The sequence below is a fragment of the Ostrinia nubilalis genome, chromosome 20 (genome assembly GCF_963855985.1).
Source record: "Ostrinia nubilalis chromosome 20, ilOstNubi1.1, whole genome shotgun sequence".
Taxonomy (NCBI): domain Eukaryota; kingdom Metazoa; phylum Arthropoda; class Insecta; order Lepidoptera; family Crambidae; genus Ostrinia; species Ostrinia nubilalis.
Genome location: NC_087107.1, coordinates 10,916,830 through 10,940,673, shown reverse-complemented (window position 1 = coordinate 10,940,673; position 23,844 = coordinate 10,916,830). Strand labels below are relative to the sequence as shown.

Genomic DNA, 23,844 nt, shown 5'->3' with positions numbered 1-23,844 from the left:
GGTGTTACATGTTGGAAGGATGTTCTAGCTGGTCAAAAATTAAATGTGCTAAGTTCTCACTTAGCACATTTAATTTTTGACCAGCTAGAACATCTCTGTTTACCTGTGCCTTTCTCGCAAAAAAGCTGTTTCCAGTCATATCATCTTAAGCCATAAAAATGACATTTATTTCTTTATTATTAATTATAATTTTGTTCTATTTTACAATCTCTTAATAATCATCTCGGACCTCATATTGGTACCAACCAAACTAATAAAGGTTTTTACTTTGCAAGTTTGTCAAAAGGTGAATATTTTTTAATTAATTCGATTTTTGTAAGATAATTTGCTAAAAGAGGTTTAATTGCTTGTTAAATTATAGCTTACTCTTTACTTATAGGGGTCTATTACCAAATGAATACTTATGTGCTTATAAATTAGTAGTTTTCATTAAATAAATTAACTAAATAGTATAACACTCACTATCGTGAGACTAACAAATTATACCGAAGCCTCACTATCGTGAGGGCATACTTTCAGGAAAACTGAAAATTCAAAATTTTTTAAAGTATTTTTCTAATCTTATTTAAACTCTAAAATAACCCCTAAGTAAAGTTTCATTAAAATATTGACACTTTTTTATTCTCGTGTGTAAAGGGTTAGAGCAGGGTTTCCCAACCTTTATTTCGCTGAGCCTCCCCGAACAAAAAAAAAAATATGCCCCCCCTTACCTAATCGCACCTTCTTGGTGCCTCCCTGAAAAATAACCCTAGGTCAATGCCCCCTGAATTAAGTTAAGCGATTGAATGGCAATTCCGAACAGTTAGTTTACCTATGCGTCAAAAAGTTTTATTTTTCGGAAATGCAAACGTACTTATTATGTCCCCCTGACATTTCTTTCTCTACACCCTCGAGAGGGGCATGCCCCCCGATTGGGAAGTCCTGGACCTAGTTTAAAGTAAAAAAAAAAAAACCCTACACAACAGCTAATCTCAACTCCTGCGCCATCTGGCGTCATTTAAATGTACTAACTGTTTATACACAACCGCCTTTCATTAACGCCATCTACCTGATTTACTTTTAATGTGTGTTGGATTTGTTTTTTGTATCAAAAGGTACTGTTTTGCGTATCGCCGATGTGAGCTCACCCGCTATCTGTCATTTAGTAAATCTTGCTGCACATGCGCACTCTTTAAGATCACTCTTGTATTATTTGAGTAGGTAACCCTAGTCTACACCCTCAACAAATTGATAAGCAACTTTGACAACATACACATAAAGTTTGCAATACACTGACCGGCACCCAATTTGAGAAACCCTAGTCTACATACACAATAAATTGATTAGCAACTTTGTCAACATATACATAAAGTCCACAATACATTGTCCGGCAGACAACGCCCGGAGACTTGCACGGCGCTAGCGCGGCGGCTTGTATCGGGAGCACTAGGGGTGCGCCTGAGCACCGCGCGTCAAGAGCGGGCTGAGGAACGCCGTCTTATCACGTTAGCCAGGGGTATGTACCTGTTGATAAACATTTGTTTTTTATAGCTCCTGTAGGAAGAGTTCTGTATCTCACCTGATGATCAGGCTGAAGGTGGAATCCTCAACCACAAGGGAACTGGCTATCTCATAACACACATGCTCGGTGTCAGACGCGTGAAGTCATGCTACGCGCCAGGAGCGGGCCGAGGAGCGCCGCCTCATCACGCTGGCCAGGAGTACGTACTGCAGCTCGGTATACAGGCTCGGTGGCAGGTGCGTGACGTCACGCGTCTTCACACTGGCCAGAGGTAAGTAGCTGCGGAAAGCTTCTGCAGGAACCTGGCCTACTTCTCACCTGATGGCAAGTGATGATCAGGCCCATGGAAGAACTTTTGCGCGGGCGCCTTTTTGGCACAAAAATATGCGTGTATAGTTTTAAGTACCTTTGTTCTGTTTTTCATTTTTTTCTTTTTGTGTCAAATAAAGTTTTTCTTATTCTTATTCTTAACTGGCCATCTTAAAATGTGGCCTAAACGCTACACCTACGAGTTTTGTGGCTACACGCTATGAGTTGTGTACTACAGGCCACGTAGTGGGCTCATTGCTTGAAATGACCATAAGGTACTTTTCACATGTCCCGGTTGCCGGCTAACCGGCGCCGGGTACCCGGTGGTGAAGTGTATGGGCATGCCAGATTAATTACGCCGGTACATGTGAAAGCTACGTACCATGCCCAAACACTTCACCACCGGGTACCCGGCGCCGGTTTGCCGGCAACCGGGACATGTGAAAAGGGCCTAATAGTTGAGTTCATCAGTCTTGGTCTGCCTTCAGAACCAAGACTCAGACCTGATAAGGTTGCTAACTAACATTGTAATCTTAAACATTTCAGAAAAGAAGCGGCAAGCGGCTTTGCACAAGGAGGCTGCGTGGGACGGCTCGCTCGCCAACCACTCGCCCGAAACTTGAGGTAACACACCTCCCATTCCCTTCCCTTCACTAAACTTCATCCCCATAGCATACCCCTCCTCTAATATCCATCACGCATGTCCATTCTTACTGGATATTTTTATACATACTGATCAAAACTGACTTTTAAAAGCATGACCTTTTTATTATTATTGCATTCTCGTTTTTATTCCTGTTATTTCTTCTACGTTTTGTTTTTTTTTACATTACCTATTTCTTTTAAATACAATATTGTGCGATATTTGAGATATGTGCTTTTACAAAAAGTTTGCATGTTTCGTATAAAATGTTGATTAAAAGAGGATATCTCTGATATTAATTGGTAATATTGGTTTACTTACTTGGCTACTGTTTATCTTAAAACACTGTCAAGAGAAAAATAGTGGGACATGTAAAACCCTTTAGGGCACCACTTCTTTTTTAATTAAAAATGATATTTATGTAAGTTAAAATTAATAAATTGATTGATCAATATGATTTTACTGATTTACACGAACAAAGACTTGCAAATAAAAATAACCAAATCATATGATTTATCAGCCAAAATCGTAATCGTAATTTGAAACGTTTTCAATCATTACGGAAAGCATATGAACTGAAGACGGTTAACTGTAGTCATAATATGGGACTTATTTTTCTCTAGAACCTGCGTGTGCCATGCTAGTTCATAAGAAATATTCAACAAACAGGATTTATTAATTTACAAGGGCATATTTAAAAAAACAAACCTATTCATTCCATTACCTTCATCAGCACATCATCATCTGCACATGAATCGTGTAAGAAATATACAATTAACAGGTAACTTAACATTTATTTATTTTTCATTTGTATATTATATTATTTACTAACAAAAATTTTGCATGTGACCTATTTGTTGAAAGTTCTTCAGATATAAAAGATCTTATCTTTGAAAAATTTGTCTTAGTCTACAAATTAGACTAGTTTGTTGATACATTTATTTTCTCTTTAGTCGTAGCCAATCAATAATGTACTCTAATCTAATGTAATTATGCTTCAAATTCTTTCCAGGTGCAGACCGTTTCACCCGGGATAACGTCCATCCAGACACTACGAGCTCTCAAATAGTAAATGATATTTGTTTATGTAACGTTAACATAGTTTTAGACATAGTTATTTTTTTAAATGCTGGACCCTAGCGAATAGATTACGCGCAAGAGGTTCCCGCCCTTATGCGTACGTGTCATAAAGTTAAGTTTCGTTCGTTAGTTTAGTTTACGTTCTAGCATAATTTCTGTCTTGTGATTTGACTCAAGCTTCCTGTGCATACGACTGATATCAATATTATGTAGTTTTAGTTTTATATTTTTGTTTTTAGGGGTGCTACACATATGAGCGGGTTAACATTATTTGGAACAGCTGAAGCTCAGCGGTAAAAAAAGATATCGATGCGATTTCCGAAGGGTCTATTTAAAATGAAAATAAAATAGAGGATCCTTGATATATGGTAATTCATCCCAACATTCTTATATTCTTGACAGTCATCGCAGCGAATGAGTTTAACTTATGTTAAACTATCCAATAAAGCAAATGGTTAATGATACCAAAATGTCTTGGAACCTGTGATGTAGATAAATGTTTGTAATAGACGCCAATTCAAAGGCTGTCGTTTAAAAAAGTTTTGCTGACCCGCTTCTACGTGTATCACGCCTTACACTCAATTATTTTCTCGATAACGCTATAGAAATGTGCATTTAGTTTGTAAGCATCGATAAGTCACGTGACTTGTCTATATCAAAATTGTTACTGTCGTTTCTATGGCCTTTATCGAACTTGGAAAGTAAGTTTTAGTACGTGGATACACGGTGACAGTTAAATATAATGGAATTGACGTTTTACATGTCAGAAACTCGGTTTTGACGTTTTAATATCTTTCTATTGAGATACAATTATTTGTGGGACCATATTTTGTCCTTTTAAAGAATTTTACCTCGATGTATCTGCCCTATTTCAATGATCTTTGGTCATAATATTTTCTTTATAATAATAATTGTGAATAATAAGTATTTTATCGTTAAATCTAAAGCCTGGTCCGTGAGCACGCTCGCACACTCACTGCAGGCGCCCGTCGCACAGTCCCGACAGCAATATAATTACGCGCGAGCGATAAGGATGGGTAGCTTGGGGTCATAGGACAAAATTCTACGTGCTCACGGACCAGGCTTTACCTAATCAGTTATTCGTTAAGTATTCTTGTTACCAATGACATTGATCAGAGGTGCGATTGTGTAAAGTTGTTCATGGATGGACAATGAATACAATTGATCATCGATCGTATAACTAAATTCGAATTGTGTAATTTTGTCCATTCCATGAAGACCGAAAAGTGACCGGTCGTATAAAAACGTTTCATGGATTTGCGTTTTATTATTGAAAAACATACGCTAAAACTCATTTTTTTTTAACAAATAATAAATCAAATTCTTGTTTAAATGCAGCTTTTTTATTAAAATTTTATGATTGCACCTTAATAACATACTTTTATTCATAAAAACATTGAATTTGAACTAAAAATTTACCTCTGCAAATCAATAACCAAACGCATAAAACGAATGAAATTCGAGTTTCCACTACCCGTTCCCAGATGGCAGGCTAAGTTGACTACTACTCTACAATAGGTGGCGTTAATGGACTACGTAAAACGACGTAAAATGTTTATTTATTTTTATTTATTTATACTTTAATGCCAAAATTTTAACATAAAGCGAACTTAATGTCATATTAAATAAGTTATACATTATTAAGTGTTTTGAGAAGTGGTATTTTAATCTATGTTCTGTGAATGACAAGTGTTATCTGTCAAGTGTCAAAAAACTTGAGAAACTTTTAAGAAGTTTGAATTTGTAAAATTTGTTTGTAAACACAAGTAAGTATAGATTAATACACTAAATTAAGGCATTCTATCAAAAATTATAACAACCCAAGCTTCAATAACAGTCGTATTATTCCTGTTACCTAATGGATACTACAATCAAAAAATAAATTTTTGTTTTCAGTGCCAAAGGCAAGAATAATTTCCCACGCCAGGTGGAGACCCTGCTAAATAATGCAGTAACAGCGCGTGGTCGTGTGATGAGGGTGCCTTGGCCAGTTAGCGCCTCGATGAGCTCTGGCGCAACACGGCCCGGATACTAAACAGCATGGGGGTGGGACGACTTAGGAGGCACAAGCTTGGAAAACGGTAAGGCCTATTTTTTATTGACATTAACTTGAACAAACTGTTCAACATACTAACACAACATATAATCAAGACTCGTTTAAAATGCGAACAGCTAGGGACTGGAATTTGTTGCCTGCTGCTGTCTTTCCCAAAGACTATAATCCGGGCCTTTTCAAGGCGAGAGTGAATAGGCAATTACAGCGCAGATATGTACCTTCCTAGACTGCATCTCACTTAAAATTAGGTGGGATTGTGGTCAAATACCTGCCTCGTTATGCATAAAAAAAAACAGAGACTAAGATTTATCACAGTAAAAAACTCAGTATAACTCATTTATTTCTGTAAGTAGGCTTTAAAAAAGCACTTTTACACGTCCCAGTATTAACCCTACCACTGCTTCAGGACAATAAATGGTCCAGTGCTGAGAAGAAGCAGCGCAAGAAACTCAGACACTATTGTCAGCCACAATTTTTCAGCCACAACCTAGCTAGCAGCTAACATGTTTTTTTGTTTGTCATTGCAGCTCTCATCTTGTTCTACAGCAGCGCCTGCACCTGTCCCACCATCTACCAGTGTTGGAACTCTTCCAAGTGCATGAGAGTTTAAAACAATATATTTTATTGCATAATTATTTGTTTGTAAAAACGATAAGTACAAATGAGTAGGGAGGCTGTTGATTTTTTCATGGTTATTTTAATATATTATATTGTTAATTGTTCGAATGCTGTGATTATATTAAAATTATATTTTAAATAAAAACTTAGTTTGTAAAGAGATGAAGGCTGACCACATAAGAAGTAGGTTCGTTTGTTCCTCCGAAGTAGGTATGTACTTATAAATGTCTAAAGAATTTTAATAAAAAGATGTGTATATTTAAACAGTTTTATTTATTTCATAAGTCATTTATTTCTGTAAATAGGCCAACAGGGGGCACTTTTACACGTCCCAAATTAACTTTACCCTACCACTGCTACGGGACTATTGTGGGTTACGGCTGATTTACATGTGTTAAGGAGATAAGTAGGTACCTAACCAAATTATTAACTTAATTTTAAGTAATTAATAGCGTGTAAACACATAATTTAGTAGTAAATTGCAAGTTAAAATTTAGGATGTGCTTGTGTTTTAAGTACTGTTTACATGCAATTTAATCGCATAATATTAAGTTAATAATTTAGTTATACCTACTTATCTAACATGTGTAACTTAGCCTTTAGTAGTTGTTGATTAAAAAGAACTCTTGTGTCTCACTAAAGCACTCATCGCTTACCACACTTTATCTTTCAAATAAATAAATATCCTTAGACAATTTACACTGCGCTTCTAGTCCCAAACTAAGCGAAGCTTGTACTATGGGTACTAGACAACGGATATAAAGATACTTAAATACTTTTTTTTTGTAAATACACAAGTATTTATTATACATAGAAAACACCCAGTTCAATACAAACAAATATTTTCATGCACACAAATGTTTGTACTATGCGGGAATCGAACTCGCTACCTACGGAATAGTAGTCCGTTTCGAACCACTACACCAAACGGCCGACAAAAAGAAAATAATAAAGAATTTGTGTACGAGGACGAGGATAGAATTGATAGAATTACACCTCCATGAGAATTTATACGATTGTCATGAGTTACGAGTCACCGCAATCATTTGACATTAGCAATGAGCTCATAAACCTTAGACAATTCGAATTTGCTGTCAAAATCATATTCATCATTCACTCATCGTATAAATTAACGATCAAATCGTTATCGTTTTATGAACTCCGTACACAATTAGAATTAGCCGTTTGACACATCATAACGTACGTTATGAACTGTCAAATGAATACGATTGCCTTACACAATCGCACCACTGATCGGCAAAGTTGCTCATGTGCCTCTTCTATGGCGGGGAAATGAAATAATAACATCACTTGAGTATTTAATAGAATGCATTTCAGTCACTTATACTTTTTCTTTCGAAACTTTCTAGTAAATTAAATTTTTCCCTCTATAATCATCTACCTATATGATTGAATCTCTCAAGGCCCATTTTTACATATAATTTTTCCAATTAATCTATGAAATAAAATACTTTATGATCTCTCTATTTTATATAGCACAAATTACACGATTAAATCAATAAATGGACAGCAGTTTTACATAAAATTACCTTATACACGTCGATAAGTTAAAAACCGGTGTCTATACCAATCATAGACAAAGTTGTCTATATTAGAGGCTGCGACTGTCAGTGACAGTTGACATTTTCGTTCGGCAACTTAAAATTTTTAGGTGTGCACGCTAGACTATACCTAATAGCACTCAACCCCAAGATTTATAATTTCACTAGCTTTTGCCCGCGGCTTCACCCGCGTGAAATTTAGTTTGTCAGAGATCGTCATAAATTATAGCCTATATATTATTCTGGGTTATAAACAATAATACTGTAAAGTTTCATCAAAATCTGTTCAGTAGTTTTTGCGTGAAAGAGTAACAAACATCCACACAAACTTTCGCGTTTATAATATTAGTAGGATATACAGTTGAATGGCTGGCAAACGTGGAAACATAATAGCCATAGAGGGGAAGAAGAAGTGCTAGTGTTTTGTTTCATTTCCTCGCAAAGTATCTATGTATTGTATAGTATTTAAAAGCCAAATATTATTTGTTTATTGCGTTAGTTGCTGATTTGTGCCTTCGCGTCTAGTCCTGCGCGGGCGAGGAACCTCTTGGCGTCGGAACATAGGTGGGTAGGTGGGATAGCGAAATACGAAAATATTGTTAAGGTACTCGTAAGTTTAACGTAGACGCGTCCGAAAATTCTCATTTTCTGTTAGATTAAAACAAAAAGGGAAGTACGCGCTAAAAATAGGTTCTACTGCACTACGTAGACCGATTCGGTGAGCGAGACAGAGCTAAGAGCTCCAAGTTTAGTGCAAGCGAGATAGATAGATAGCGCGTCTGAAAATGACAGTTGACGCGCCGTGAAAAATTTTCAGCGAGTCAGAAAGTGACAGCTGACGCGCCGAAGCGAGACAGTTAGTGAGATGTCTTCCCTTTTTGTTTTAATCTAAGCATCTTCTTCGCATTGCGAAAAAATAAGTTGCAAAAGCAAGATGAAATTGAACTAGACATCCGCTAGGTTTGGCGTTCTCTGTCTATTGTATTAAGACTTGTAAAGACAGAGATTAAGAAAACTTTGTGAAAGTAGATGTGTATTGTTTCTCGCAGACAAGTCTTTACCAGTCAATAGTACTTACACTAGTACTACTATTAGACGATTATGGCGATTATCACACTACACCGCGCTCCGCCGCGGTACGCGGGACGACAGATTTAATCATTGTATGCAAGTACCTCAGTTTGTATAGAAAACACGCGCGGCACAACACACTGACAACGCGTCTGCGCGCGGGATTTTTTATATGTAGCCACGCGGACCGCGGCGGAGCGCGGTGCAGTGTGATAATCGCCTTAAAGAGTTTTAATACTCAATATTTTATTGCTTCACCATAATGTATTGTTTCTTTTTTTGTGATTTTACATTTGGCATTGACATATTGAGCCATTTGCATTAATTCAAAAAGTCATTAATTTTACTAAAAAAATATAAGAGCCGTAACGAAGATAGCTCAAGCAAATAAAACTTGCACGTTCATTAATTAAATTCTATGGCGATTTTGTGTCACTTTTATAAGCTGCAAATTCTAGCTTTAAATAGCTATCAAATATCAAATTAATACAGAATCCGTATTTTTTACAAATACTACAATATTGTTATATTATACGAAAATATAAAAATACTTATACACAAAACCTCTACGAATAAACGTTGTTCAATATCTGTTTCACACGATGTCTTTCTCTCTTTCATAGCAAAATTTATATAGGTTAATACAACAACGTTTATTTACTAGGGGCAATTATTTACTTAAATTGACAGCCCTTGGAGCCATTTTTTTTTACTTACTTTCTAGCATAAGATTCAAATTGATAGCGAAATATTTTTATTTAAAAAAACTGTCAATATGTCATAATTGTTGTACGAATAAGTAAAAAAATCGGCCCCTAAACGTAAAACAAGTGATTTGATCTAACGCTTTGTTTTATATCTGAAATGAACTGATAATTCAACGATATTTTTATATCCTCCGGGGGGATAGAAATGCTAGATATGATTGTTTCAACTCAAAATTATGATATTACTTCCAAAATTGACTAAATTATTTAATAAAACAAAAATCGTAGAAATCTTTTGATGTTTTAGAAAAGTACATTGATTTGTCAATTAATTGTTGTCTGGTTGATGATGAAGTAGAGATGATAAATTAATATCAGCTATGATATACAAAATATTTTTAAAGAACTTTAAAAATATGTTAAATAAATCCAATTAACACTATCAAGCATTTCCGTCTCTACTTTAGAAATCAGAACTTAAAATACAGGGTGTCTACTTGTTGTTTTTCTTAAATTAAGGAAATCTAACTATATTTTTGTTTGTAAATGTATCTTTAAAAAAACTAGATAAATTTGGGTGACTTATCTCTATCTTAATTCTTATTATATCCGTCTCTTTGGCTTGTCACCCTGTATGAGCATTTATGAATGTTACCAATTATTTTCAAAGCCAAAGATCAGAGGTGCGATTGTGTAAAGTTGTTCATGGATGGACAATGAATACAATTGATCATCGATCGTATATCTAAATTCGAATTGTGTAATTTTGTCCATTCCATGAAGACCGAAAAGTGACCGGTCGTATATAATCGTTTCATGGATTTGCGTTTTATTAATGAAAAACATTCGCTAAAACTCATTATTTTTTAACAAATAACAAATGAAATCCATGTTCAAATGCAGTTTTTTTTAATAAAATTTTATGATTGCACCTTAATAATATACTTTTATTCATATAAACATTGAATTCGAATTAAAAATTTACCTCTGCAAATCATATAACCAAACGCATAGAACGAATGAAATACGAGTTTCACTACCCGCCCCCAGGTGGCATACATACTTCAAGGCTAGGCAGGCTAAGTTGACTACTACTCTACAATAGGTGGCGTTAATGGACAACGAAAAACGACGTGAAATGTTACTTCTTTTTATTTATTTATACTTTAATGCCAAAATTTTAACCTAAGGCGAACTTAATCTCACATTTAATCAATTATACATAAATAAGTGTTTTGAGAAGTAGTATTTTAATCTATGTTCTGTGAATGACAAGTGTTATCTGTCAAGTGTCAAAAAACTTGAAAAACTTTTACGAAGTTTGATTTTTGTTAAATTTGTTTAAAAACACAAGTAAGTATAGATTATTACACTAAATTAAGGCATTCTATCAAAAATTAAAACAACCCAAGTTTCAATAACTACTCCTGTAACTTTGGTTTCTTCATATCAAATAATCAATTTCATTTTCAGTGCCAAAGGCAAGAATAATTGCCCACGCCAGATGGAGACCCAGCTAAATAATGTAGTAACAGCGCGTGGTCGTGTGATGAGGGTTCCTTGACTTGAGTTCTGGCGCAACACGTCCTGGGCACTAAACAAGATTGGGGATGGGACGTCTAAAGAGGTGCAAGCCTGGAAAACGGTAAGGCCTATTTTATTGACATTAACCAATAAACTGTTCAACATACTTACACAACATAACATTATTATGACTCTTATAATGCGAACAGCTAGGGACTGGAATTTGTTGCCTGCTGCTGTCTTTCCCGAAGACTATAATCCGGGTGTTTACAAGGCGAGAGTGAATAGGCACTTACAGTGCAGATATGTACCATCCTAGACTGCATCCCACTTAACACTTGGTGCGATTGTGGCCTGCCTCGTTATGCATAAAAAAAACAGTGACTAAGATTTATCACAATTTTTCAGCCACATTCTAGCTAGCAGCTAACATGTTTTTTTTGTTTCTCATTGCAGCTCTCGTCTTGCTCTACAGCACTTGCACTTGTCCCACCATCTACCAGTGTTGGAACTCTTCCAATAATTTCCCACACCCAGGTGGAGAATACTCGTTACTGCTACTGCTACTCTAAAATATGTAAGTTAAATAATGGAATATGATAATGTATGTTTATGTTATTATTATGTATGAACAGTATGATTTATGTTGCACAAATAATGAAGGTATTTTTAGTAGCTTTTGCCAGCGGCTTCACCCGCTTAAAATTTAGTTTGTCACAGATTGTCATAAATTATAGACTGTATGTTAATCTAGGTTACAAACAATAATACTGTTAAGTTTACACAAGATCCGTTCAGTAGTTTTGGCGTGAAAGAGTAACAAACATCCAGACATTATGACATCCAAACTTTCGCATTTATAATATTAGTAGGATAATAGATATGTGTTGTTGCTATATCCTAGCTAGCAGCTAACATGTTATTTTGTTTGTCATTGCAGCTCTCATCTTGTTCTACAGCGCCTGCACTACCATCTACCAGTGTTGGAACTCTTCGAAGTGTATTAATAATTATTATTTTAGTAACCATAAAAGTTTAAAACAATACATTTTATTGCATAATTATTTGTTAGAAAAAACGACAAGTACAAATGAGTAGGGAGGCTGTTGATTTTTCATGGTTATTTTATATCTTGTTGATTGTTCCAAAAAAAAACTAAGTTTTCAAGAATGCTGTGATTAAAGTACCTATAGTATTATATTTAAAATAAAAACTTAGTTTGTAAAGAGACGAAGGCTGACCACAAAAGAAGTACTTATAGCTGTCTGTGTCTGTGTAAAGAATTTAAATAAAAAGATGTGTATATTTAAACAGTTTTCTTTATTTTATTAGTCATTTATTCCTGTAAATAAGCCCACACAGGGCACTTTTACATGTCCCAACATAACTTTACCCTACCACTTTGGCAGTATTGTGGGTTAAGGCTGATTAAAACGTGTTAAGTAGATAAGTAGGTACCTACCTAACTACTTTATTGACTTAATTTTAAGTAATTAATTGCGTAGTAGTATAGTACAAAACTTAGTAGTAAGTTTCAAGTCAAAATTTAGATTGTGCTTGTGTTTTAAGTACGTGCAATTTAATCACGTAAAATTAAGTGAAAAACACTTATCTACTTAACACGTGTAACTCAGCTTTTAGTGCTATAGTTGTTGATGAAAAAGAACTCTTGTGTCTCACTAAAACTTATTTCCATTAACACCAAGCACTCACCGCTTACCACACTTTATCTTTCAAAGAAATAAATTAACAATTTGCATACGAGGACGAGGATAGAATTACACCTCTATGAGAATTTATACGATTATCATGAGTTACGAGTCACCGCAATCATTTGACATTAGCAATGGGCTCATGAAACTTAGACAATTCGAATTTTCTGTCAAAATCATATTCATCATTCACTCATCGTATAAAATTACGATCAAATCGTTATCATATCGTTATCGTTTTATGAACTCCTTACACAATTAGAATTAGCCGTTTGACACATCATAACGTACGTTATGAACTGTCAAATGAATACGATTGCCTTAGACAATCGCACCACTGATATGTTATGGCTTTCGGCCGATTGATGTAAAACATTGACGACTAAAAATGTAAAATAATACCCAATGAGTGACTAAATAGTTTATACTTGCATGTATATTTTGCATGAAAACGAAATATATTATGTTTTTATCTTTCTCGCAGCATGAATGCAAGGTCATATAAATACGCATGGACTTTAATTCGTTGTGCAATATATATTTTTATGTACCTACATATTTAATAAATAAACATAATGCAAACACAATTTTATATTTAATTTATCAAACCGTCCACATAAAACAATAATAAATATTTATATAAGTATGTAGTGGCACGAACACTATTTACTACGAACTATCATTTTTATTTGTTAATTTTGTGCCTTCTGACTAAAATACATAACTAAACATTAATCACAGGAAATAACAAAACTTATTCCACCAACATATTATTATTGTCTAATGGCACTGAATTAGACAATTATAAGTGTGGAAAATAAAAAAATCAATAAATAAAAAAATGTAGTTCCAACTGAAATGGTGTGCCCTTAAATTATTGACATTATATCACAAAATTGGGTTATTTATTGGTGATTAGAACAGATTAGTATGCCAATTCATTGCATAGTTTTACTGGCAGCTGAAAACCATAAATGCATGAAAGTCTAAACTAGTTTCCCAGAAAAAGAAAAATTTCACTTGCATCACTTTGACTCTACTTTAGCCATTTAGGCTCATGATATGACATACATAATCTTATGTGGGACTTATGTAGGTAGGTATGTTTCAATTGTATCCATTCCTGTCACACAAAGCGAAAAGCCAACATGCGCGAAAGTGATAGATACACCTGAAAATACGTAAACGGTTGAGATTTGCAATTAATGGTTAATAGTGTATTAATAACCCCTCAAACGTAGCCCACCGTGTGGGGTGGTGTGGGCTTAAGTCTTTTTTGGTGACAAACTCGCATGCTCAAAAACTAGTTCTTTAATTTACATGCTATATTTATTTTATTTATCAAAAGCATGCTACACTGAGAAACAAGGCTTTGTTGACTGACTTTTTGAAATTTTCGAGATATCAATTTTTGTCGACTACAGTCAATGTTGATGAGGCTTGATCTGTACAAAACGAAATATCTTAGGAAATTATTATTTTTGTAATTAAGGAACACGTGAAATTATTCTAAATTTAATTAAATAAATAAATAATATTGTTTGATTGGATATATCTGTTTTATTTCTAAATTGCTATTACCCTTTTTTTACTATTTTATTTACCTAATACTGAGATGTGATGTGAAGAGTAAACACTTCAAATAAGCATGGAACAATTAAGTCAAATTATACTAATAATTGCCCTTACTATAAGGCTGTGAAAAACAACAATATCATAGACTATTTTTTAAAGTTCTTCTAGCTTTACTTATAGGCCAGTAGAATTAGATTTTAAATGGGAAATAATTCCTACAAAAGATTTTATTGCTTTAATGGCTTCATTGGTTGCCCAATAAGACTCTCCTAGGTTTTCGACTTCGACGGAGTTGTGCTTAAGTGGCGGGGGCCCCCGAAAGGGGCGCTTTTTAGGTGTTCCGGTTATACTGCGTAAAGGACTTACCCTATCGAAAAGTGGTCTTCCTGACGGTTGAAGGGCATTTAATCCTGCATTAAATAAGATCATATGTTTTGGACAAATCGTTCTCGTGCAAATGTATGTCAAAGTAGAAAATATGTGTATAATTAATGACCCTCTCCACGTCTAATAGCTCGTCACCCGTAGGCTCCCAAGCCTTGTAAAGGGTCGCCTTAACCAGCGTATCCCTGTCAAGGCTCACGAGTTGGATTTGCTTATCCTTGTTCGTCCCAGCCGTTCCTTAACTGCGGTTGCTGCACCTCTTCCTGGCACTCTCCTGAACGACTCTGTGTAACCTAATGACCAGGCATACGGCTAGACAACGTAGTCGTGCAGGAGGATACAAGGAAGAGGGGCAGCCACAGTAGGTTATACGTAGTCGTTCAGGTGAGTGCAGGAAGAGGTGCAGCAACCGCAGTTAAGGAACGGCTGGGACGAACAGGATAGGCGCATCCAGCTTATAAGCCTTGATAGGGTTACACTGGTTGAGGCGCTCCTTTTCAAGACTTGGAAGCCTGCGGGTAACGAGCCATTGGACGTGAAGAGGGTCATTAAGAGCGTTGTAGCAAAAAGTTGGCGTTCGAATTTTAGGTTTTTATTGCTTGACGTCGCGTAGTGAGTGCGCAAGCTGCATTTATCTGTACAATTTCAATGCTGCGTCGACTAAAGGATCTTAATCCGTAGTTGTATCGTACCTAAGACAGTACATCATACATAATAATAAAGAAATAATGTATAATTTACCTATTTGATTTTTTCTCAGATTAGACTTTTAGCAAAATTAAGTTACGTAATTAATGTATTTTTTACACTAGTAAATCCCGCGACAAGTTTTTAATCTTTAAATTGAGTAAAGTAATAAGTTGATGGGTTTGAAAGAATTTATGTTTTATTTTATTCTTTTTACAGCATCAAATGCTTGTTTATGAAAAATATTTACTACTAGCTTTCCGCCCGCGGCTTCGCCCGCGTGGAATTTTGTCTGTCACAGAAAAACTTTATCGCGCGCGTCCCTGTTTCAAAAACCGGGATAAAAACTATCCTATGTTCTTTCCCGGGACTCAAACTATCTCTATGCCAAATTTCATCAAAATCGGTTGCGAGGTAAGCGGGAAAGCGTAACAGACAGACAGACAGACAGACAGACAGAGTTACTTTCGCATTTATAATATTAATTGGGATTTAAATTTTACTTTTTAGTTTTTATGATGCGGGATGGAAAAATTAAAATTTATTCTGATTTTGTGACGTTTCCGCACATAAAATAATATGGATAGGTATTTAACCTATCCAAATAGAATGAAATGTATGAAAACGAGCGTGCCATTTTTTAAACGTTATCTATAATATCTGTGTCCATCAAAGAGCTCGTAACTAAATATCGTAAGCGCCATTCACATTATTATCTAAAAGTTAATAATAAATATTTAGTTTTTGCAAATCTAAACAAGTCAGGAAATCAAAGAGGTAAATACTGATATCATTGTGATTTTATAGAATTTATTCTTATAAACCACGGTCGTATAATGCTAAAATTTATCTAATCGTGTTTTTAAACAGTTATCCCATTAGGTACACATGCGTTCTGTAATACAAACCCATCAAAAACAATACTTTGTCAAAAAACCAAGTCTCACTACTGAGTTGTTTGGTAAAAAGTTGTGAGATCCATGTAATACCAAGTCCAGTCCAGGAAATCATTAACGTTTTACATAAATATATAATATTGACTTGGCCATCGCATGAAAACACGTGTAAATTAAATTATTTAGTGCGAAAAGAAACGAAATTTTGCATGACGGACAAAATTTCAGCTCAATGGGAAAACGGGAAGTAAGTAAATTTTAAGTTGCAAGATTTTACAACTCCAGATGTCAAAGAAAATAAAAGCTTGTAGATAGCTTTACAAAGAAAAGAAAGATTTATGAAGAAAATAAAAAGTACTGTCTACGACACATTTGTTAGGCCGTGTTGCACCGTCTTACTCTAACATTGACATCAAAATTTTGGATGTCAAAAATCTGTCTAACATAAAACACCGGTTATTGTCAGTTAGGGTCAAAGTTAGGTGGTGCATCTCAGCCTTAGTGTATTTTAACTAAATTTAATACAAATAAGGATGACGAAAATAAATCGATAAGTGATCTCACTTGAATATTTCTTATAGTAGGTATACAAGATGTCGAACAAATGGTTACTTACTGAAAAAGTGCTTCATGAGACCTAGCAAACGGCATCAATAATATGTTTAAGAACGAACTGAATCTATTCAAAAAACCTATATTTCCAGCTTTCATACATTTAATACAGTTACAAACAAACACGAAATCAATGGTTTCTGAGAATTCTGAGTGCCTTAATGCCGTCCCCTTTATATGTTTATTTAGTATTTATTAATTAGTATCTCTTGATGATTTTGTAGCAAGTTAAACCTAAAATCATGTTTTCCGTAAATAATTTAAATAATAATGCAATTTACGAGTTTGTTGTTTGATTATTATATATTACTCAATTAAAAATTTAAATTTAAAAAATTAACACTTCTAATATGGTAGGTATGGCTGGCGGCATACATTTAGTATGAAATTCAGAAACATTGATATTTCGCATAGATCCAGTTTATTCTTTGACCTATTTATTGTTATTGTTTTAAAGAGCTCATGAAGCGCTTACAGGAACAGTAAACAGTTTCTCGATATCTTGTATAATTAAAAATCAAGTGAAATCACTTATCGTTTCCACCCTGTACCTATACTTTTAAAAATAAACTCATTCTATACGTTCATTTGTATAAATATCTACAATACAAATACCTAACCAACTTAGTTGACGTTTTATAAAACTACTAGCGGCCGCCCGCGACTTCGTACGCGTGGACCTCGTTTTACTCCATTAGGGGTGGAGTTTCGTAAAATCCGCTCTTAGCATCTATAGCGCATACATTTTAAATTTCAACTCTCTTACTTTAAACACATAGGACTTTCATAATATAAACTTCCAACCCTCCTTTTATCTCCTTAGCCCCCGTAGTTGATTTCTAATGATACATTTTCAGTATATGTACCACCACCACCACCACCATTTCAGCCATAGGACGTCCACTGCTGAACATAGGCCTCCCCCAATGCTTTCCATGTTGATCGATTGGAAGCGGCCTGCGTCCAGCGCTTCCCTGCTACCTTTACTATGTCGTCGGTCCACCTTGTAGGTGGAAGTCCCACGCTACGTTTTCCGGTACGCGGCCTCCATTCCAGAACCATTCTGTCCCATCGGCCATCAGTTCTGCGTACTATGTGCCCTGCTTATTGCCACTTCAGCTTGCTAATCCGTCGGGCTATGTCAGCGACTTTGGTTCGTTTACGGATCTCCTCATTTCTGATTCGATCTCGCAAAGAAACACCAAGCATAGCCCTCTCCATAGCACGCTGTGCAACTGAGCTTCTGTATAAGGCCTATAGTGAGAGGCCACGTTTCCGAGCCATAAAAGTTATCACTTGTAACACACATTGGTTATACACTCTAGTCTTCAGGCATTGAGGTATTTTGGACGAAAAGATGTTGCGTAGTTTCCCGAACGCTGCCCAGCCGAGTTGGATTCGACGATTGACCTCCTTCTCGAAATTGGACCTACCTAGCTGGATCATTTGTCCGAGGTAGACATACCTACTTGTCGACAATCTCGAGAATTCAGCTCCCAACTGAAACTGGGTAGGGCGCAACATGGACATTCGACATAAGCTTCGTTTTGTCCATGTTCATCCTCAGGCCTACCTGTTGGGAAAATCGATTAAGGTCTTCGAGCATTGTGCCAAGATCTTCCAACGATTCTGCCATGACCACAATATCGTCGGCAAACCGATGTGTACACAGTACCACAGTGTACCGAACAGTATATGTACACCTCCACAATATCTAGAGATCATAGTGAGCATACATTTTAACTTTCAAGTCTCTTACTATAAAAACCGAGGACTGCAATACTAACTTCTAAACCCCCTTTTTAACTCCCATAAGGGTTGAATTTTGCAAAATTTCGTCTTAGTGACTACCTACGTTCTAAAAGGAGGTGTATTCCACTTTGATCACCTGGCTTTGATCAGCCAGGTGATCAAAGTGGACTTACAGCGACAATTTAGTGTCCTTTGAATTTATTCTGTGCCTGTGATCACCCACGGATACGATGTCCTGGGTGAGCCAAGTGGACTCTAGTTAAATTATTATTTTAGTGTCCTTTGATCATCTACAAACAAATCACACCTCCTCTGAATAGTCGCATGTCCAATTGTTGTACTACATATTTTGTTTTGTAACATTTTTGATATTTTCTAAAAACCGCAATAAACAAATTGGACATGTATGTGACAATTCAGAGGTATGATTTATTTATAGGTGATCAAAGAACACTAAAAAAATAATTTAACTGGAGTCCACTTTGATCATCTTGGTGATCAAAGCCAGGTGGAATAGACCATTAACCCCTGAGAACTCTTTTGAGACTTGTAGTTTCTGAGACTTCGTGATGAGTGAGTGAGTCACTTAGTCATTCAATGACCTTTCTTTCTACTAAAATTATACGTACCTATAGTAATTATCATTAAAATCAAATAAGTAGTTAAGTGCCTACCAACCTAAGTAATTAAAATAAAGACCCTACCAAAAAATTTACAAATTACATACAGAAAACAAAAACGAAGTAATTCTTATCCTATTTAACTACAATCGCCCACGCGCCCATCCCATTTGTCCGCCGCTAAACCGTACCCTAATATTCATCTCGGTAGATGGCGGCACTTAATAAGAATTTGCAAGGAAGTTTGTAAAAAGTCACTAATTAACACTTTGATTTGCTCGTTTAAACACAGTGAATGATTCAAATAGGTACATACAGTGAATGGTTCAAATACATAAAATATTTTTATTTATTAAATTTTCAATATTATTTACGAACAGCGTTATTCATAGTACATGTAATATTTAGTTACTAATTTACTAATGATGTCGATAGATGGCGTTTGACAGCTTTGCCTTCATGAATATTTAGGTACCTCAAAAATTTTTGTCAGGCGCAAGAAGATTTTAACCAATGACGATAGATGGCGCTTTTCCACGTCTTATGAAAATCCCAAATATTTTACGGGACCCTACTTTTTTCCAAAATAAAATTTAGCCTATGTTACTCGTGAGTTATGTAGCTTTCGAATGGTGAAAGAATTTTTAAAATCGGTCCAGTAGTTTTTGAGCCTATCCATTACAACTAAACAAACAAACAAACAAACAAAGTTTTCCTCTTTATAATATTAGTGTAGATTTGTCTAAGTGTCATCGAGCGACCGCTGGTGGATTTGCCATTTACCTGACCTACCCCTTTTTTACTAAACGTTTAATATCAGATGAATAGTTACGCACCAATTTCTTTCATTCAGTCGTCAGTAATTGAACTTTCGGAAAAACATGACAAAGCATTGTGTGACCATACAGACACTATTTAACTTTTATTAGTAAGGAAGAGTATATTTAATGTTGGTAGAAACACAATAGCATAGACTAATGTTTTGTGACACCCTGTTAAAATTTTTATTAGTCATTTATTTTTTCCTGACCAAACAGATACCATAATAATATCTTTTGTCTATTCTACCCATATTCTGTAAGAAAAAAATAAAAAGTTTGAAAAGAAAGAAATTACAAGTCCGATTTACCTAAACAAATAAATTAAAAATACTTGCGGATCAAAAGTACTCAATCATACTACAATTTACGAAAAAATCACGCGTGACGCATATACGTCAGTGGGCAGTCAACTGACATAGACCCGGCGTCTACGAGTGCCAAAGCACGACTGATTTATGCCATTTGATGCACCCGATTTTATAGTATTTTCAAATTAATTTTTCATTTGAAGATTGAAGATAGATATTTTTTCTTTTTCACACAATAATAGTACTATGTTTCTTCTTAAGTATAAAGTAGTTTATGTTGCCAAATGACTTTTAGATTATGAGATGTGACCTGTTTTCTTGCAGTAATTTTCTCGAATTTTGACTATCTTAGACATGATAAAAATGCATTTTAATGAATTAAACATCAACATTTTCTCAATACACTTTCTTCTTCAGGGTATGCTTATTCTAATGAATACATTCTATCTTCTTACTTAGAAATAAATTTGTTGTAATATTAGTTCAAAATTGTGCCTTCGCGAGTTACCTGGAAATCGGGCTTTTGAAATTCGCTGTTTTCGTAGGCAAAAATCCAATTTGAACGAGATTTTGTCAATAGACATTCCGTAAAAACGTATGATAATTACGATGATATAAGTCAAAAGAAGCTATAACAATAAATTATATGACTAAAATCATTTCGAAATCTGCCAAATTCTCGATTTCTGCATGAAAAATGTGACAACGCTCTTAATTATACACATATTTTCTACTTTGCCGAACATTTGCACGAGAACGGTTTGTTCAAAACATATGAATTTGGTCTTATTTAATGCAGGATTAAATGCCCTTCAACCGTCAGTAAGACCACTATTCAATAGGGTAAGTCCTTTACGCGGTATAACCGGAAAACCGAAAAAGCGCCCCTTTCGGGGACCCCCACCACTTAAGCACAACTCCGTCGTAGTCGAAAACATAGGAGAGTCTTTATGGGCAACTAATGAAGCGATTAAAGCACTAAAATCTTTAGTAGGAATTATTTCCGATTTAATTCATTTTTGTGTTTAATTCTACTGGCCTATTATGAATTCTAATTGACCATGCAAATTGAAGTTACTTAGTTTAAGAGTGATTCTATCGCATACTCCCTGGTGTCACACTGCGATAGTTGCATATCATATTTACCAAAAAGTAGAATACGCGTTCTCACTCGTTGAACCAACAGTCTGGGAAGATCACAGGTAGTACCTGGATGCAGGCAACGCAGGACCAATCGTTGCGGTAATCCTTAGTCCAGCTATTGTCCAGCTTATTTGGCTTTTGTCCAGCAGTGGCTGACAATAGTGTCTGAGTTTCTTGCGCTGCTTCTTCTCAGCACTGGCCCATTTATTGTCCTGAAGCAGTGGTAGGGTTAATACTGGGACGTGTAAAAGTGCTTTTTTTTAAAGCCTATTTACAGAAATAAATGAGTTTTTATGAGTTTTTTTTTAGTGGACGTCTTTTGGTTGAAACTAGAATGCGTGCGTCTGGCGGAGTAAATGTCTCTATTGTGAGTTTTGTGACCCGATTCACAAATCGCCCAGACGGTGGGCGAAGGTCGCACATTGTAAATGAAGTAAAGGGAGTGTGACGGTCGCTTTTGTTCTCTATCAGAACTAGAAGCTAGAAGTCTTTAACCTATGAAATGCCAATTTTCTATGGATATTGGATAATTTAAAGATAAGTTATTTATGTGCTGTACAAACATTTTTCATTTTCCTTAGAATGAAATCTAAATTTTATTGTATGAAGAGTCTCTATGTTCCCATATATGAGTAACGTCTCCTGTATTTTCCCCTCTCATGTAATTGCAATTACTTACATAGGTAGGTTTCAACGGTAGGAACGCGAACCGTACAAGAGATGATTTGAGCCGACAAAAACTCACAATAACTTTAATCAAATTGGCTACCTAGTTCAATAATATTCACGATTACCTGCAGCCAGTAAGTAGCACGTTAACAGATGAGCACGACAACACTGTTACTCCTCAAGTTCAGCAGTAACAAACACTGATATTGTGGTCAATGGAATTCCAAAAGCTTGACTAACTCACAGGTAGCTATTGAGCATTGTGCATGCGGGATATTTCTCAACTCGTCTGGTGACCTGCCATTGTGACTGAAACAATGTTGTGCCGCGGATGAGGGAAATAATAAACACTAAATATAAACATGATTAGAAACGGACACTTCCAGTTTATACATTGTCCAACGACGGAATGCACGTCTGATGTTGCTAAAATGTTCCGTGCCGTGCTCATATTTTTACTACTATCGCGAGTGAACACCGAATTGAAGTCGGTGCAGCAAAGTGTTTATGTTTCGCGGAAGTCCAGGTCGAATTCGGCGCCCATAGAGACCGGCTATGTGTACAGTCAAGTCAACAACAAGCCGGGCACGCTCGCGATGTTCGGCAGCGACGCAAGCGATTACAACTCGTTCGGCATAGGACAGTACAACGACTATCCTGGCGAAACATCCAAATACGACAAAAAGTCAGCACCCTACAAATATGCTTCGATGGAAGATGTGCGACCGGCTATAATGCCCTACACCGAACCACCCATGTCAAGTTACGACATAAATTACTCAAAATCAAAAGCAGAGATGAAATTCGACTCGCATTATTTGCCATCGAAAATGAAATCCGACGCGATGTACGAGAAACTAAAGTCACTGATGCATTATAAATATCCCGATAATGGACCGATGGTTGATGGAGCTTACGACACCATGAACGACTACCGCATTGACGAAGACGACATCAGAACCAGTTCCAGGAGCACATACGACAGTTGGCCTTACTTTTACCACAGTCCCTATGAGTATGAAGCCATGAAGATGGGTTCTGATGTAGAAAAAGCTAAAGACAAACGTTACATTTCCCAGTCGAACCAAGACAGCATTCCAGTTCACGAAGATGTTGATGATATTCCACACTATTACAACAGGCCTGTTGAAACCACCATTCGATATGACCGTGACACATCTGCTGATAATCCTGTATTTGGTGATCAGGCATTTTTCTCGTTTGTGCTTAATGACTATTTTGATAAAAGTAGTGAAGAAGATCCCTTGATTTTCAAAGGACTTGATTGGGGAAAGGAGTTTGACCATGAAGCGTCATTACCTGATATGGATGATTACTTGAAGAGAGATAGACGTTTGGGGAGTAAAAAGAATTACGATAGCAAAACCAAAAATTACGATAACAATGCTAGAGATCAAACCAGTCAAAAGTCGATACAGAATTATGATTCATCTAAACTAGCTGCTGGTGAATCATCAACTGAAAAGGGATATAACAAAAAGCACGCATTTGATAAACATGAAAAAGGTGATGAACGAAAATCAGATAACAGATCAGCTTATGAAAATGCGGG

At 35.7% G+C, this 23,844-nt stretch overlaps 1 protein-coding gene and 1 long non-coding RNA gene across 5 annotated transcripts in view; both read left to right on the top strand.

The window, feature by feature from the left end:
- The window catches only part of LOC135081640 (coiled-coil domain-containing protein R3HCC1L), a 51,569-nt gene extending 47,640 nt beyond the window's left edge, over positions 1-3,929 (top strand). For both annotated transcript variants that reach the window (XM_063976393.1, XM_063976394.1), the window contains 3 exons: positions 1,374-1,495; positions 2,357-2,434; positions 3,466-3,929. In XM_063976393.1, the coding sequence (XP_063832463.1) occupies positions 1,374-1,495; positions 2,357-2,433 (199 nt within the window). In that variant the 3' untranslated portion in view covers position 2,434; positions 3,466-3,929. The remainder of the gene's footprint in view (positions 1-1,373; positions 1,496-2,356; positions 2,435-3,465) is intronic.
- A 1,373-nt stretch (positions 3,930-5,302) lies between these two features.
- Positions 5,303-12,060, top strand: LOC135081638 (uncharacterized). Of its 3 annotated transcripts, none has more exons than XR_010259230.1 (4): positions 5,303-5,320; positions 11,042-11,213; positions 11,549-11,669; positions 12,033-12,060. It is a non-coding gene; the product is annotated as an uncharacterized LOC135081638 (long non-coding RNA). The 3 variants fall into 3 exon arrangements; XR_010259229.1 differs by lacking the exon at positions 5,303-5,320 and adding an exon at positions 10,774-10,921; XR_010259228.1 differs by lacking the exon at positions 5,303-5,320 and having other exon boundaries at positions 10,935-11,213.
- The last annotated feature ends 11,784 nt before the right edge of the window (positions 12,061-23,844 follow it).